Source organism: Carya illinoinensis, chromosome 14 (genome assembly GCF_018687715.1).
Source record: "Carya illinoinensis cultivar Pawnee chromosome 14, C.illinoinensisPawnee_v1, whole genome shotgun sequence".
NCBI lineage: Eukaryota > Viridiplantae > Streptophyta > Magnoliopsida > Fagales > Juglandaceae > Carya > Carya illinoinensis.
The window spans coordinates 11,957,798-11,974,871 of NC_056765.1; the positions used below are offsets into that span (position 1 = coordinate 11,957,798).

General features: G+C 36.0%; 2 protein-coding genes across 2 annotated transcripts; both read left to right on the forward strand.

Annotated features, from left to right (window-relative positions):
- The first annotated feature begins 10,579 nt into the window (after positions 1-10,579).
- On the forward strand, positions 10,580-11,905 carry LOC122293569. The gene has a single exon (XM_043102120.1). It carries the CDS (start codon positions 10,580-10,582, stop codon positions 11,903-11,905), a length of 1,326 nt encoding a protein of 441 aa, XP_042958054.1.
- An 86-nt stretch (positions 11,906-11,991) lies between these two features.
- Positions 11,992-16,037, forward strand: LOC122293570. The gene is made up of 3 exons (XM_043102121.1): positions 11,992-12,945; positions 13,131-13,331; positions 13,494-16,037. The coding sequence occupies exons 1-3, from the start codon at positions 11,992-11,994 to the stop codon at positions 16,035-16,037; spliced, it is 3,699 nt and encodes a 1,232-aa protein (XP_042958055.1).
- The last annotated feature ends 1,037 nt before the right edge of the window (positions 16,038-17,074 follow it).

A 17,074-nucleotide genomic window follows, 5' to 3' on the forward strand; every position in this document is an offset into this window, starting at 1 on the left:
CTATGCTACGGTAGAAAATTTCTATTCATCATCTCTAAACATTACACACTATATTTTTTTATTTTTTAAAATTTTTAAAATTCTATTTTTAATTTTATTCTTCTTAAACTAATTGAATTCATATACTCATCATTTATATATCACATATTTAATAAAAAATAAATAAAAAAATATGACGTGTAACGTATGAGAATGATGAGTAGCAAAACTTGATACGGTATTATTCTACTTTTATCATATTTTATAAATATAGTCGATTTTATTACTATTGAACCATTTTTTTAATTTTTTTTAAAGAAATTTTTATGAGCAATATTACCTTATAATATGATAAAAGTGAAATTATTGCAAATGAATAGAGCAGCTTCTGATCAGCTAAAACTTCAGCTCAATTCGTATATATTTGATTTGAACTCGTTTGATTTAATAAGTGAGATATTTGTACACATTAATATTGATTCAAATACTAAATAAGTCAAACTTGCATAAAATTGACTCGACTTGATTTAGGCTTATATACTGAGCTTGTATAAATTTCACTTGGCTCATTTGAACTCATTATAAAGCTAGTAATATATGGATTATTATATATGTGCATATTTAAAATCTGAAAATCGAAATCATAAAATCTGAAACATTAATAATTTAAAAAGAAAAAAAAAATTAGAATTATAAACATGAAACAAAAAATAAAAATAAAAACATATATTAGAAATGTAAAAATTACAAACATTAAAAGTACTAACCAAGATGAGATTGGGTCATTGGAATCAAGATGAGAATATATCATTAGGTCCTTAGGATTATGATTAAGCATATGACATTGAGATTATAAAAGCTAAAAAAAATACAAGCAAAATAATTAGATACCAAAAATTATATAAATACAAAAAACAATTAAGGGAAAAATTGTGCAAACTAGACAAATGGCAATGGTGGGTCCAATAAACACAAAGTCATATTGTAGCAAGGGTAATCGTAGATGTCGTCTCATGTATCGCTACAACAATTAAATTTGAAATTAATACCGATTAAATGAATACAAATAAATTAAAATAATAAAATGAAATCCACGATTACCAGATCCAGGTTGATCACCGACCTCCTTCTCGTCGGCCTCCTCAAAGTCAAGAACATTCGAAACATGAATTGGGATTCCCTTGATCCAATTCTGAGTGCAAATCAATGTCTCCATAGTGGTAGCAGATAATGAACTCCGGAATCGATCCAATATGAGCCCTCCGGTGCTAAATGTCGACTCTGAGACTACAATACTAATAGGGATGACCAAAATATGGCGGGCTATTTTTCCAAAGATGGGATACTTCACGACATTGGTCTTCCACCAAACTAAAATATAAAAATTTTGTGCAAATGGTTGAAGATCTATTACCAAGTATCTGTCTACCTCCAACTGAGCCTCTGTAGAATGACAAACTATATATAGGGTTGTGCTCCAACCTCTCACCCTAGTCCAACCTACGCCTTTTCCCAACCCTGGCTTTTGGAGGAGGTGGGAGGTAGGTTTAGGTGCTAGAATATTACCACCCCTAAAGGTTATAAACTCATCAAACAATCTAGCAAGGTTTTCCCTAACTCTTATTGCAATAAGCTTTGCTCATGCATTCCCATGCACAATTATCAATCCATATACCATGCCATCAATTTTAAATTGTGGGTCAAGAGCAAAAGTCACATTTAACAAAATATTAGACCTACTGAAATCTCTTCAATATTTGTCATACCTCACCCTCATCATCAACTCCATCTCCCACATCCTAATATGGTCATTTGCATACATGTCATTTAATTCTTCTTTTACCCTACATATTTGCTAATGGAAATGAGGGGATGTAGGGTATAAAAAACCATATAGGCTCCTTGTGACCTCGTAGAAAAGTCTCAAAAAATCTACAAAAGTAGCAACAACCTCCCAATCATCATCAATAGACTTTTCCAATTCCCCGTGCTCATCACAGTATCTGACATATTGAATGTCTTCATCACCTAATAATGCAAATGCCGACTTATATTCTTAGGCCACCTTCAACATAAAAAAAGGTTGAGTTCCTCCTTATAGGAACACTAGTACATAGGCCATTCTTTGATGTTATGACCGCAGTCCTCATATCAATCTTGAATTTCTCCAATCTAGCAGGAGAAGATCTCACAAGTCTCATAGCAGTTCTGACCCTGGCAATCGAGTAATTAAGATCTTTCAAATCATCAGTGAAAATTAGATTCAAAATACATACAGCACAGCTCACATGCAAACACTCACTACTCAAAATTGTCTTATTTTCCCCTCTAAGATAGGTCTTTAGATGTCCCAATGCGACAATATCAGACGAGGCATTATCAATTGTAATTGTCAGAACTAGTGCCAACCCTCACTCTTTTATTGTCGCCTCCAAGGCCATTCCAACAGTCTCACCATTGTGATCGAAAATTTGGTAAAATTTTAAATTTTTTTGTGTAATGTCCAATCACAATCAACAAAATGCATAATCAAAGACATATAATTAAAATTTTAGATAGATGTCTAACTATCAGTGGTGAGTCAAACTATTTGACTAGCCAATTGGCCCCTTAACAACTTATTTTTTGACATAATGTTTTTTATATCCTTTGCCACTGTGTGATGAGAAGGAAGATTAAACTTAGGTTCTAAGTACTTAGAATATACTTGGAACACCCTTTCCCATTTACAAACTAAAAAGGTAGCTTATCATGATGACCGTATGAGCTAAGTGTCTCCTGCACTCCTGGAGAACATACATGGCATACCCCTTCAACGTTGCACTCCCACTACTTTTATCCGCCATTTTTTTAAATCCAATCTTTGGTCTAAATTAACTTTTCTCTTGTAAAGATTTAATATTGGACTTTTTTTGTATTATTCTTTTAAGTGTACTTTTAATTGGGATGTACCATATCTCCTATAGTGACATCCATACACTTTTCCACAATGGTTATACTTAGCTTGAGGGTTATTGGGGTCACAACCTAATTTGATCAAGTGGGTCCAAAATATTGAAACATGTTTCTTGCTTTGTGGGGGAAAGGCGATAAGGCAAGGGTTCGTATGGCTAGCGTCTGTAGATCCGGTAGGGTTAGGTGTTGGGGTTAGAGGTAGGAGAGCTAGCACTAAAATCTGATGGATTTTCCATTTTCCAAAACTGACAAAAATTTGAAATGAAGCAAACATCACACCAACAACAATTAAATCCATACCCAATCACTCCAAACAGATCGAGATTTCATATCAAAACACCAAAATAGATTGGGGTTTCCATATCGAAAACCCTAATTTAATAGGGGTTTCGCCCCAAAACAAATTGGGGTTTCAATAATTCAAGGTTTCAGATCGAGGTTTCAATAGTTCCAAATTAATTAAGGGTTCCAATCTGAAACCATTAATTAATTTAGGGTTTTGAAAAACTTCAAATTAATAAACCCAAATTAATTAGATTTGAAAATCCATATAGTGAGTTGCAACTGATAATTCTTGATAAGTTGATGTAGAATATAGAAAAGCATGCATATGCTTTTTATATATTATTTATAATATTGAAATTGGTTAATACTCTTTAAAACTCATGAATAAACCATTCGTTGAAATATTAACATTCTCAAGAATCGATGTGACCTTTTGGGTAAGCATTATTTATAGTCTATGCATTTATAATTAGCAAATATTCTGTGAGATCGACTTCCTTATTTGCAAAAATTGCCAATTTCTTAACCATGAAGAGAAGGAGGTGAGGAAATTGAAGAGTCTATATTTATATATTTTTATAAGAAAATCTTAAATTTCAAAATTCATGATAAATTAAAAAATTGACTTGGTAATATAATATATGTATGTATATATAGATAATAGTTAGTAAGCACGTCTATATTTGGGGGCTTAAATTACAACCACTACTTGCACCAAGGCAACAAACCTCACATTTTACTATAAGAGTCCATTTGCACAGTTTCGGAGAATGGCTTGAGTCCTAGCGGTGTACGATAGATGAACTACAGAGTGGCAAAAAGATTGGCGATTGCAAGGGTTAGAGAGATGAGAGGGATAGGAGATTCTGAGATTGAAAGGAAAGTAGGGGTCACGAGAGGGGGCATAGGTTAACAAAATCGCGTCATTTTGATATAAGTTGTTTTAAAAAAAAAAATCTCAGTCATCAAAACGATGTTGTTTTGTCATTGACAAAATGGCATCGTTTTGTTGATTGGAGTATTCTTTTTAATTATAAATTTATAATATATATATATCGTATATAATAAATATATATTCTTTTTATATATGGAGGGGTGGGGTAGGGGGTTTTGCAAGGCGGGGTTGAGACCATCTTGGCCCCTGCCCCCACCCCCGCCCCCCTCATTTGCCGGATGACAGTGGGGTGCAAGGCCCCGTTGAGAGGCCCTACAACATAGTTGAGCCCATCTGAGATATAATTCTTCAGGTATGCTAGACTTGGAAGACATTCTTCGTATTGATCCTTTAAGCATTAAGATTAAATAGATGTTATAGCATTTTCAGAGAGTTTATGACCTAGTCAAGCTTAAGTGGACAACCTCCACTGTAAGGTATTTTTTGACAATGGTAATTTTTTTGTGCTGTAGTACTTGAAGATCATTTTCTTGTTAGCAATGACAATAAGCCGAAAAAAAGGAAGATTTGTGAAGTTCTTTAGAAAATTAATAAGCCCATTTGAGATAGTGTATTGTTAATCCTTTAGGTATACTAAACTTGACATCCATTCCACATAGTGCTTTGAGTATTAAAGTTGATGGGATGACATATACTTTTTGGGGAGTTTACGACTAAGGCTGTGTTTGGATGTTGTGGTAAGTTAAATTGTAAATAATAATATTTTATGAGTCTTATTAAGATGAGTTTAACTTTTTTAGATTAAGATGACTTGAATATATAAGGAAAATAATGTCGTCACTACAATAAATACTGGCTTTTACCACGGGTTCTTTTTCCATGACAAAACATTGTGGCAAATAGTGTGTAATTGTCACCAAAAATCTTAATGGGAACAAAACCAGCCTTTTACCATGAGATTCTTTCGGTGACAATAATATAGTGATAATAGGGATATTTATCACGAATAAATGTATTTTTCCCACTACTGTGTATATTCACAATAAATTAAAGTCCTCGTGGGTTAAAACTTATAACGGCCAATGAATGTTTTTTCCCAAGAAATTGACATCATTGCAAAACTGGTGACTTACCAGCAATTAGTCCCTCGTGAGTAATTTCCTATTTGCCATGAGCTAATTGATCTTTTTCCCATGAAATATTGTGGCCTTAAGAATTTTACTCTAATTCCACTAAAATCTTGCGATACCCCGCGTGATACCCCTCTCCCTTTCTTTCCTTTCTTCCCCAACCCTTTCATTTCTTCCTCAACCCCCGCGCCCCCCACCCCCCCCCCCCCCCCCCTCCAAACTTGTGGCCATCACCATCGCCCTCGCCCTGCGACTACACCACCTCTCACCATAGTCGCAACCTCCCCCAATATACAATTAGTCCCCAACCTGTGCAACGTCACCGAGTCAGCTGCAATTTCCTACTTAATGCCCTAGCCTCCAGAACCACCTCCGTATGCCTCAATTGGTGCATCCCCTCTCTCTCGCAGCTTGGAGACATAATAAACCTCACTATCTTCTCCCTCCATTTTCTCTCTCTATTGGTGGTATGATTGTGTACCATTTGGGCTGACTTTGATAGCATTGTGTAAGATTTCTCTACTTCTCTCATGATATTGTTGTGGCAAGTCTGATTCATGTAATTTTTTCTTATTGTCACAAAAAAATTGGCGATAATTTATAACAATGCCCACTATTTTAGATAGGTGTTTGTGCTGATTAGGTAGCAGCGATTTCTGCCACGTTTTTGATTTATAAGGACATGCTTTACCAGAATGCTTTAACTCCATGCGTTTTCTATATGGGTTCCATTATAGATCTAAGATAGCTATGCAAATTACTGCTGTGTGGTCTGTCTAGAACTCTTTGAAAACAAATCTGTATACAAGAGTCAGCGTGTTTTATTAATGTTAAATCCGAAACCTCAAATGACCATTACTTCATGATGCTAATCAGATCTTAAGGAGTCTATACATATTATTATTTGACAACATTATTAATCATCTTGAGCAGTCCCTACAATCAATAAAACCCTGCATGTTTTTTCTTTCATTTCCTTTTATGAAAAGAAAAACAGAGGGAGAACTTGATTTATATATGGTATTTAATAACCATAGGTAAGAAGATGATGTGAGTGAAGAGTCAGTAACCCATAAAAATGTTGAGGTTAAACAAACCCCATGTTTCCCGACGACTGGCAATCTCAATCTTATTATTATTTTTAAAAGTACCTTGGGTCTGAAGCATAAATAATGACAGAGAGTCACATACCCACCCACATTCCTCAACCATCTAACCAGCTGCTGCATGATAAGGTGGATCCGAGAGTGATGCATTTTTCCTAGTGAGTCTAAAGCCCCAAATTTGTTTTCTTGAACAGACATGCATGCATACATGGCCAAAGTATAATGTACTGAATACTGGAAAAATCCAAATTAAAAACTTTGGATAACTTTGGTTATTTTGCTCTTCCTTTTCTTGGAAAGGGAGGTCTCGAGAACTAGTTCTTCTTCCCCCTAATATGAGATAAACGTCATAAATCTAGTAAGTTTAATGAGCTAACAATCCAATGGCTGAGGCTTCGCATTTTTTTAATGCAGACTTTTGGTCCAAAATAGCTTATTTCCTTAAGGAATTCATGCTGGATAACATAATAAATATTAATCTGAATATTTTTATCCAGTTGGCATGTCATGAGGTATCGTATCATCAACTTTCCATTTAGGCAAACATTTATCCTGTATGTGGTTGGGATTCATTATATATTTGTTGTGCAACATTAATAATTAGGCAATTTTTGTGAAAGCATTACATTGATGGAGAAGTCTATGGAATGGATAAAGTGTCTCTGCTACCAAATCACACAAGAGAAGGGTGATCCAGGCAACACACACAGACATAGAGAAATGCACTCGTGTTGCAACTTTACATTATATATTATTTATGTTAATAGTTTAGTGTGGGGATTGGTTGCAACATGTTAAATTTTTGGCCCCTCAGTGAGGGGGTTGTCCTTACTAGTGTTGCTCTTCTACTTAAGTTGACACGTAAAAAAAATTTGTTTCACATGAGCCAATCAATTAGATATCTGGTGGAGTGTTTTAAGGACATCCATGCATGCATCCATGATATATAAAGGTATATGCATGTACTACTTATGTATATATAATATGTAAATATTTTGAGATTGATAGATAGAGAGTTAATTTTATCTACCCCATGATCAGATAGGGTTTGCATTCCCATCTGGTATAGATGGAATTGCAGTGCATATGCAGTCTAGCATATAAGGAGTATGTTTGGTTATCAACTGAATGTATATTAATTATTTGGCCATATCTGGTCCCAACAGTCTGTATATGAATCTCCTTATTAATGTGTCTCAGCTGTAGGAATTAATGAAACCCATCTCCTTCTAGCTTATGTTGCTAGATAGGTGTTCTTGATGAAAGCAACCTACTTAATGTATATAACCACCTAACAAGAATTCAAAGTGAATTCTAACTTACACATAACTGAGTTGTGTAGTGTATGTTAAATATAACCAAACCTGGGATATGCCTAATCTACCACGTATAGCTAGCTATTTTGCTATATATATATGTCAAAATTCCCTCATCATGACAACTAGCTTGTTTTCACCAGTGATCATTGGTGAATACAAACTATTGTTTAGTATCGGTTGGTGAGGAAACAAGTTTTATCACTTGGTGGGAAAATGGAATTCCCCGTAAATATTTTAGGTAGCTTCTTTGAGAAAATTTTTCTTCCCACCAAGCCAATGATGGTAACAAAAATGGTTGCATGTCATTATATTTTCAGTAATGGCCACCAAACGGAATCATCAGATAAAGACTATTCCCAACACAATTGCCTGGTTGCTAAACCCATTTATATGTGTTGGGAACAAAGAGTTGCCGCATGAATTTTTCGTGGCATATTCAGATTTTCCCACTAATAATAATTTTGGCAGGTAAATTATAAATGCTCATGGATTATATGCCACGAATCTGTTACTAATGAAAGTGATGGAAAAATGTGTATTGTCACATAACCTGATCTTTTTTTTTGACCAATTATTCTAATGTAAATGCCTAATTGCCACCACACGGTATCCAGGTAAGCTAGTTTTGTCACGTCCACAACACATGGATAATGAATTTTGGTTACGATATCGGATCATCTATAATACTTATTTCCAACAATGGAAATTGGTGGAGTACAAATTATTCCGACAAGTATTGAGGTTAATAAAATTAAATTATTACCAGATTAAGTCATCCCAAAAGACTCATAGTCACTACTTATGGAGTGGGTAATGACTTTATACGACTAAACATGTCACCAAATGTCTAATGGCTAATACTGTTTTTCGGATTGTGAGTATTGTGACAAACCATGTATCTTTCACCACTTAAGTCTAGTTGTGAACGGAATTTGCCACGGAGGGCCACAAGTTTTGACACAACTTGTGGCCATGGCAAAAGAACATTTTTCTTGCCAACTAATAGTATTGGTGGATAAAATATTATTGTCTATGAATTATATGCCAGCAACGTGTCACCAAGAAAATTGGTGGAAAAAGCTTTATTTCCACATAGTAACTGCTTATTTCGACCAAAATCCCTCAGGAAAAAAGAAGAAAAGTCGACATACATCCACAAAAGAAGAAAAGCCAAAAATGGTGAAACTCAAGTTTGGATTTTTCAAATGAAGAAGCAGTCTACAATTCTTGCAACATTTTCAAAGACTTGAAGAATAGGACTTAAATGGACGAGCAAAGAGAAATATTAAAGTTTGAATGGCGCCAGTCTTGGACATGGTAGGTGAAGACAATTTTTTTTTGTTTTTTTAAACTGCGTACCACGTCAGTACGTTTTATATACCTCGTATTTTGTAAGCATTTATCTTCTTCTTTACAAAATATTCAGTCATGTCCGAATCATTTGAGGCCTCTTTTATCTATTTCCTCCATAAATGGTCCAAGAGTGTCAATGTAAAAATGTTAGAGTTTGCATGTACTTGTGATGAAACCTAGTCTATGTGAGCTTTAATTTTTTAGAGTTGAGTCACATGACAGACTACTATGAGACTAAAAAAAAATTGAGTTTAACTTATTTGAGACAACAAATGGCTCCATTGAAGTATGTGTTGATCATTGTATTGAACATGTAGCTAGCTTTAATTTTATAAAGTAATCTAGAGAAGTGGTGAAAAATGAAAAGATTTTGTCATGGAAATCGCCACCAATTGACTATGTAAAACTGAATTTTGATGGAGCTCTCTTTAGGAAAATGGGAGCTGCTGGAGTGGGGATAATCCTTAGAGATGAAAAAGGGGCTGTTTTGTTTGCTTCGAATAGGAAGGAAGTTTAGGGGTTTTCAATTGATGATATTGAAACTTTAGCAACATTAAGAGGGTTACAGATGATTTTACACATGGGATTTACTAAGTTACAACTGGAAGGGGACTCTTTGACGATCGTTGAAGCCATAAATTCTCAAGGTCAAAATTTCACAACTCATGAGTCTTTGGTAATGGAGGTTTAATGTTTGTTCACTGTTTTTACTTTTTAGATGGTTGATATCATTCATGTGGGAAGGCAAGGGAATGACACAGCACACCTGCTAGCACAACATGCTAAATGGATAGAAGATTCATGTCAATGGTTGCATTCTTATCTAGATTTTCTTTCTAATAGGGTGCTTATAGACTAATTAGCAGTATATGTCTTTGGTTCTGGGATGGGATTTTCATTTCTTCTATTGTTTCATCTACAATGGCAGAACCAAGAATTTTATTGAGGGGAGGCCAACTTTTTTAATGTGTGACACATTTATGTAAAATAAAAAGAGATAAATCTTAATCTTAATTTCATGAAAAATCATTAAACTTTATATATATATATATAAATTATATCTCAATAATTTGATATACACATGTAGAAACAAAATTCTTAAAACAAAACTTAAGATTTGTTTTCAGATTTTTGATGACAGTGTTTCATAAAATAAAACCCATTCATTATTATTTTTGAAATGAAATTTGTAGAATTTATTTCTTCATTGAAACCATCAAGTAAGAAGCTCATATTTCATTCTAGTTTATTAAGTTTCATATAAAATCTAGATATTTTAGTGTCATATTAAGCATATAATAATACTACAATTGATATCTTAAATAAATAAATAAAATTCTTGCTCAATTAAGTCTAAATCATCAAACTTCTAAACTATTTTTTATATAAATCATCAGCACTAAATGATTTTTCTTCTATTTATTTCACTTTGTATTGTATCTTAAGAAGCCTAATATTAGAGTCTTCTCTGAGCTTTCTCTGGAGAGAAAGGTTGGGTGAAGGGATAGTCTCGGCTGCTCTTAGAGTGGGGGAGGAGGAGTCTACTTTCAGGCAGAGATGGATGATCTAGAGGATAGGTGGGATAAACTGCAACTTACGGAGGAGGAGAATGCTGTGATTGATCTTAATGCAGTACACTTGGGGAGGGTGAAGGCAGAGGGAGATAAGAGTCTTGTAGGAAAACTGATCTCAGATCGTAAAGTTAATAAGGAAGTGATTAGATCTACGATGAATAAGGTTTGGAGATTGGCAGGTTCGTTCACTTTTCATGATATTCTTCCAAATCTGTTTGTAGTAACTTTTGACAATCAGAAGGATCGACAGCGTGTTCTGGACGGAAAACCTTGGTTGTTTGACAATCAACTACTATTACTGAAACCATTTGATGGTTTTACCCCTCCGCAGCAGATGAATTTTGACTACGAAGCCTTTTGGGTGCATCTGAGTAATTTATCGTTGGCCTGTATGAATTTAGAAGTTGGAACTCAGATTGGAAAAACTATTGGAAATGTAAAAGAAGTAGATGTACGTGAAGATGGGATAGGATGGGGAAGGTATTTGAGAGTGAAGATTGAATTAGACCTGAGGAAATCAATAGCTCGGGGTAGAACTGCGAATGTGCTAGGATCCAGAATTTGGGTGCCTTTGAGCTATGAAAAACTTCCTAAAATTTGTTTTAAATGTGGAAGATTAGTGCATGGAGTAGAAGGATGTGCAGGATTGGTAGGGAGGGGTGGTGGATCTCAATATGGTACTTGGCTTCGAACTTACCACACGGATAGGGGGAATACTACAGAAAATAATAGAAATAAGTCTAAAGAAAAAAATGCTGAGGAAGTAAGAGAGTTCAATTGTGGTAGTATGGGTGAGGGTGGGATGCCAAATGCAGGTTTTTCTACCACACCAGTTGATGAGGCTTTTGAGGATGAGATGGTGGATGTTTTAAAAAGAAGTAAGGGGCCGGATGTAGTAAAGAAGGAAGGGGCGGATAAGGTGTTTGTAGAAAAAACTGAGAGAAGAGAGAAAATTGGAAATGCAAGTAGGGATGGGATGGATGATGCTCGACTTATGGCAACTCCTGATGAGGGTCTCTTGTATGCTGAACTTGAGCCTAATTCTCAGTTGCTTCTTCAGAATGATAAAGGAATGAGTGAAGGGAAGGGGGTGTTAGAAAAGGGGAGGTGGAAGAGAAGGGCACGTATTGTAGGAAAAAGTAATGGAAAGGAGGCCTCAGGTGGGGGCAAACGTAGTCTGAGAGGTGATTTTTCTGACGACAGCAGTGAGGGCATCTCAAAAAAGAGTAGAAGGGCTGCTAATGTAGGGGATGAACGTGTGGATTTGGGATTGGCGGAGGCTGCTGGCCAGCCCCGCCAACCATTATGAAAATACTAAGTTGGAACTGCCGAGGGCTTGGGAATCCTCGGACAGTTCAAAATCTTCACCTATTGGTGAATGAAAATAAACCCAAAATGGTCTTTCTAATGGAGACTAAGTTAGGAGCAAGCAGGTTTGAAGGTATAAAGAAGAGGTTGTGTATGGAGGGGTGTTTTGTGGTAGAGGCTTTGGGTAGAAAAGGGGGATTGGTTTTGATGTGGAACCAAGAGGTAGAAGTGGAGATTCTTAATTTCTCCCTCTACCATATTAATGCTATAGTTAAAAGTGAGGAAAAGAATCTATCATGGATTTTTACTGGTTTCTATGGGCATCCTGAAGCAAGTAAGAGAAGAGGATTGTGGAAGCTTTTGTCATTACTAAAGCCTTCACCAGAGCAACCTTGGTGCATCATTGGAGATTTCAATGAAGTTGTTTGTCAAGCTGAGAAGGTGGGAGGGAAACCTAGACCAGAAGCCCAAATGGAAGATTTCAGAAAAGTTTTGGAAGAAAATAGTATATTTGATTTGGGGTGGAAGGGCAGTATGTATACTTGGAGTAATAAACATGGTGATAATACTTTTACAAAAGAAAGGCTGGACAGAGCAGTTGCAAACCCTCAGTGGTCTGAATCTTTTAGATTTAGAGAAGTTGAGGTTTTACCAGTAGCACAATATGACCATAAAGCCCTCCTGCTTAATATGAGGCATGAATTGACAGTGCAAAGGATGAGAAGGAGAGTTTTCAGATTTGAAGCAAAGTGGATTCGAGATGAAGAAGGAGAGCTTGTGGTAGATGGAGCATGGAAGAGATGGGTAGTAGGTGATAGCTTCTTAAAAAAAGTACAAGGAAAGCTGTTAAGCTGTCAAGGGGACCTGATTCGATGGAGTTCAAGAAGAGATAAGGACTTTGGGGCTGCTATGAAACAGAAAACTGAAAGGTTAAAGATTGAGCTAGAAAATGAAGGCTCTCATAATATTGAGTTGATCAAGCAGCTACAAGGAGAAATGGGGCTCCTGTTAGAGCAAGAAGACTTAAAATGGAGACAACGGGCAAAGAGAAATTGGTACCAGCTAGGTGACAAGAATACAAAATTCTTTCATTCCTGTGCTAGCCAGAGAAGAAAAAAAACCAGATTAAGGAAGTATTGAACTCTCAGGGAAGCAGGGTGACTAAAAAAGAAGAGATAGAAGAGGTTTTTTATGAGTATTTTAATGGTCTTTTCTGCTCAACACAGCCTTCAAGGGCAGCCATAGAAGCCTGTATCAGTGAGGTGGAACCTAGGGTGTCCAGCGAGATGAATGCAGATCTTCAAAGAGAGTTCACAAGAAGGGAGGTGGAGGAAGCTTTGAAACAGATGGGCCCATTGAAGTCTCCAGGTCCGGATGGTTATGGAGCTTGTTTCTATCAAGCTTACTGGAGCATTGTGGGGGAGGAGGTAAGTAAGGCTGTCTTAAGCTTTCTTAATGGGGAGGGCAATTTAGAAAAGGGTTTAAACTGTACTCATGTAGCTTTGATTCCTAAAATAAAAAATCCTCTAGCTGCTAGTGAGTTTAGACCTATTAGTCTTTGTAACGTGCTTTATAAACTTGTTTCAAAGATTCTTGCAAACAGGCTGAAGAAAGTGCTCCCTGCTATTATCTCTAGCAATCAAAGTGCATTTATCCCGGGAAGACTCATAACTGATAATGTTATGATTGCCTATGAAACCTTGCACACAATGAAGACAAGACAAAGAAGTAAGGTTGGTAGTATGGCTCTTAAACTTGATATGTCAAAGGCATATGACAGGGTAGAGTGGTCCTATTTGGAGGCTGTGATGAGAAGGATGAGGTTTGGTGAGAAGTGGATCTCTTTGATCATGAGATGCGTGACAACAGTTTCTTACTCAATACTTGTTAATGGGGAACCTGGAAAGATTATTAAACCTACTAGAGGAATTAGGCAAGGGGATCCCATCTCCCCTTACCTCTTTATTATCTGTGCAGAAGGTCTTAGTGCCTTGATAAACTCAGCTGAATCAAAAGGGGATATAAGGGGGGTGGCTATAGTTAGAGGAGGAATGAGGATAAACCACTTACTCTTTGCGGATGATTGTGTGATTTTTGGAAGGGCAAAGATTACCGAATGGCTGAAGATTCAGGGTTTGTTGACAGTATATGAAGAGGCCTCGGGTCAATGCCTAAATCTGCAGAAGACCACTATTTTCTTTAGCTCAAATACTGCTGCTGCTACTAGAACACAGATCCAGAGGGTTGCTAGAGTTCCTGTTTGTGGGAGTTATGAAAAGTATCTTGGTCTTCCAGCTATTGTAGGGAGATCAAGATACTTTACATTCAAAAATCTAAAGGAAAGGATCTGGTCGAAAATTAATAGTTGGAAGAATTCTTTTCTTTCACAGGCGGGAAAAGAGATCTTGTTAAAGGCAGTAGCTCAAGCAATTCCTACCTTTGCCATGAGTGTCTTCAGTCTCCCTAGAAGGTTGTGTAAGGAGATCTCATCTCTTTTGGCTAGATGTTGGTGGGGACATAAGCAGGATGATAAGAAAATTCAGTGGAGGAGTTGGTTTAAAATGGGAGAATCAAAAAAGAATGGAGGGTTGGGTTTCCGAGATCTTGAAGGTTTTAATAAGGCTATGCTTGCTAAGCAATGTTGGAGATTGTTAACAGATCCAAATGCTTTGGTGACAAAAGTTTTGAAAGAGAAGTATTTTAAAAATGAGGGCCTCTTAGAAGCAAAGTTGGGGTATGGTCCTTCTCTTGTATGGAGAAGTTTGTGGTCCTCTCTAGATTTAATAAAAGAAGGGATGTTATGGAGAGTAGGGGATGGCAGCAGTATAAAAATCTGGAAGGACAAGTGGTTACCAACCAGAATTATTCACAGTGTCCAATCTCAAATTAAAAACCTGTCAAGTGATGCGAAAGTACAGCAGCTTATTGATGATGACACAAGGGGATGGAAGAAAGAACTCATTGCCGACACTTTCAATGCAGATGAAGCTGAGGCTATTTGTAGCATTCCTCTGAGTAAGTGGGGTGCTGTAGATAAACTGGTGTGGGGTAGTTCACAAGATGGTAAATTTTCTGTGAAGAATGCTTACCATCTAGAACATGAAAGAATGAAGAGGAGAATAGGGGAAACCTCGATAGGATGCAATCCAGGAAATGGATGGAATATGATATGGGGTTTGAATGTTCCAAGTGTGATAAAACATTTCCTGTGGAAGGTAAGCCATGACATACTTCCCACTAGACAGAATCTGTATAAGAAGCATGTTGTGGAGAATGATAAATGTCCTATCTGTGAACTGGTGCCTGAAACAGCTATGCATGTAATTTGGTGTTGTCCTGCCACAACAGATGTCTGGGCAGAAGAAGGAAGCCCTGTGCAGAAATGGAGTTGTCATGAAACTGATTTCATGGTTGTTTGGGATAAGCTGAATTCACAGCTGAAAGGGGAGGAGGTTGAGTTGGTGGCTTGCATTATGAGGAAGATTTGGCTTAGAAGAAACTCATTGCTGTTTGAAAAAAAGTTTGATGACCCGAGAAATATTATAAAAGCTGCAAGCTGTGGATTAAGGGAGTTTATCTCTGCTCAAAGAGATCAACAGAAGGCAGTTGTGAAGGGTTCGAATGATAGAAGGATAACAAAATGGGAAAAACCTACAGGTTGGACAGTTAAGGTTAATTGGGATGCGGCTGTAGATGCAAAGAACAAAAGGGTGGGTGCTGGTGTGGTTATCAGAGATTCAGAGGGTGAGTTATTGGCTTGCCTCTGCTCCATCTGTGATCATGTACAGAATCCGTTGGTGGCTGAAGCCTTGGCTTTAAGGAGAGCTGCAATCCTAAGTGTAGAAATGGGTTTTTCCTCAGTAATACTTGAAGGGGACTCTCAGTTGATTGTTAATGCAGTAAACAGTGATGAAGAAATCTGGGCTGAGTATGGGAATATTATTGAGGATGTCCGAAAGGTGTTGCTTGAAAGACCAAATTGGGGGGTTAAATTTGTGTATAGGGAATCAAATGGTATAGCACACAAGCTAGCTAAACTAGCTTTTACTTTTACTGATGAAAGGGTATGGATAGAAGAATGTCCAGTAGATATCATACAGGATATACAAAAGAAAAAATACTGTAATAGCTGAGTTGTATTAAGCTTCTTTCAATAAAGGTTTGATTGATGATTTCAAAAAAAAGAAGCCTAATATTATATAATAATAAAAAAATTATAATCCATATTAATAAGGTTATTATTTCTTATAAACTTAGTTTTAATATAATCTTGAAGGGGCCATAGAAAATAGATAATGTATAAGGATTATAAAAAATTTTAGGACTAAAGAAAAAATCAAAGAGACATTTTTATGTACATAGAAATTTTAAAGAATTTTAAAGAGCATGCGAAAAATATAAATTTTTAAAGGGTGCCATTTTATATTTACTGGCCTATAACCCGTGCAATGTGCAGATTATTGTGTATGCTATATATGAGGGAGAGAGATCTACAGAGAGACAGGGTTTTATAGTGGAGAAATTTGAAAGTATTTATAGAGCAGTTTATTTTGACGAAATAATATAAAAGTTGAAATAGTGTCTTTGGGTGGAGTCGTGAATCGGTTTATATCTTTATAGGTAAGAACATAAAAGAAATTTAAAATTTACAATGGTTCATAATGAAACATTGTTTTTAAAAGGATTACCGCTCCATAAACATAACACTTCAAGTGTATGAGGGAGAGAGATCTAGAGAGATATAGAGTTTTATAGTGAAGAAATTTGAAACAATTTATGGCGGTTTATTTTGATGAAATAATATAAAAATTGAAATAGTGCCTTTGGGTGGAGTCTTGAATCGGTTTATATCTTTATAGGTAAGAAAATAAAAGAAATTTAGAAGTTACAATAGTTCATAATGAAACATTGTTTTTAAAAGAATTACCGCTCCATAAATATAACACTTCAAGTGTATGAGGGAGAGAGATCTAGAGAGAGACAGGGTTTCATAGTGGTAAAGGTTGAAATAATATCTTTGGGTGGAGCCTTGAATCGGTTTATATCGTTATATGTAAGAAAAGAAATGAAATTTAGAAGTTACAACAGTTTATAATGAAACATTACTTTTAAAAAGATTACCGCTTCGTAAACATAACACTTCAAGATTCTATTTTTTATTTCAATTATT

Excerpts from the sequence above, each read along its gene's own strand:
- LOC122293569 (XM_043102120.1), top strand. The coding sequence starts at position 10,580 with ATGGATGATCTAGAGGATAGGTGGGATAAACTGCAACTTACGGAGGAG.
- LOC122293570 (XM_043102121.1), top strand. The coding sequence starts at position 11,992 with ATGGTCTTTCTAATGGAGACTAAGTTAGGAGCAAGCAGGTTTGAAGGT. Across the intron at positions 12,946-13,130 it reads ACTTAAAATGGAGACAACGG|CCTTCAAGGGCAGCCATAGA; the intron begins GCAAAGAGAAAT and ends TGCTCAACACAG. Across the intron at positions 13,332-13,493 it reads GGAGCATTGTGGGGGAGGAG|ATTCTTGCAAACAGGCTGAA; the intron begins GTAAGTAAGGCT and ends CTTGTTTCAAAG.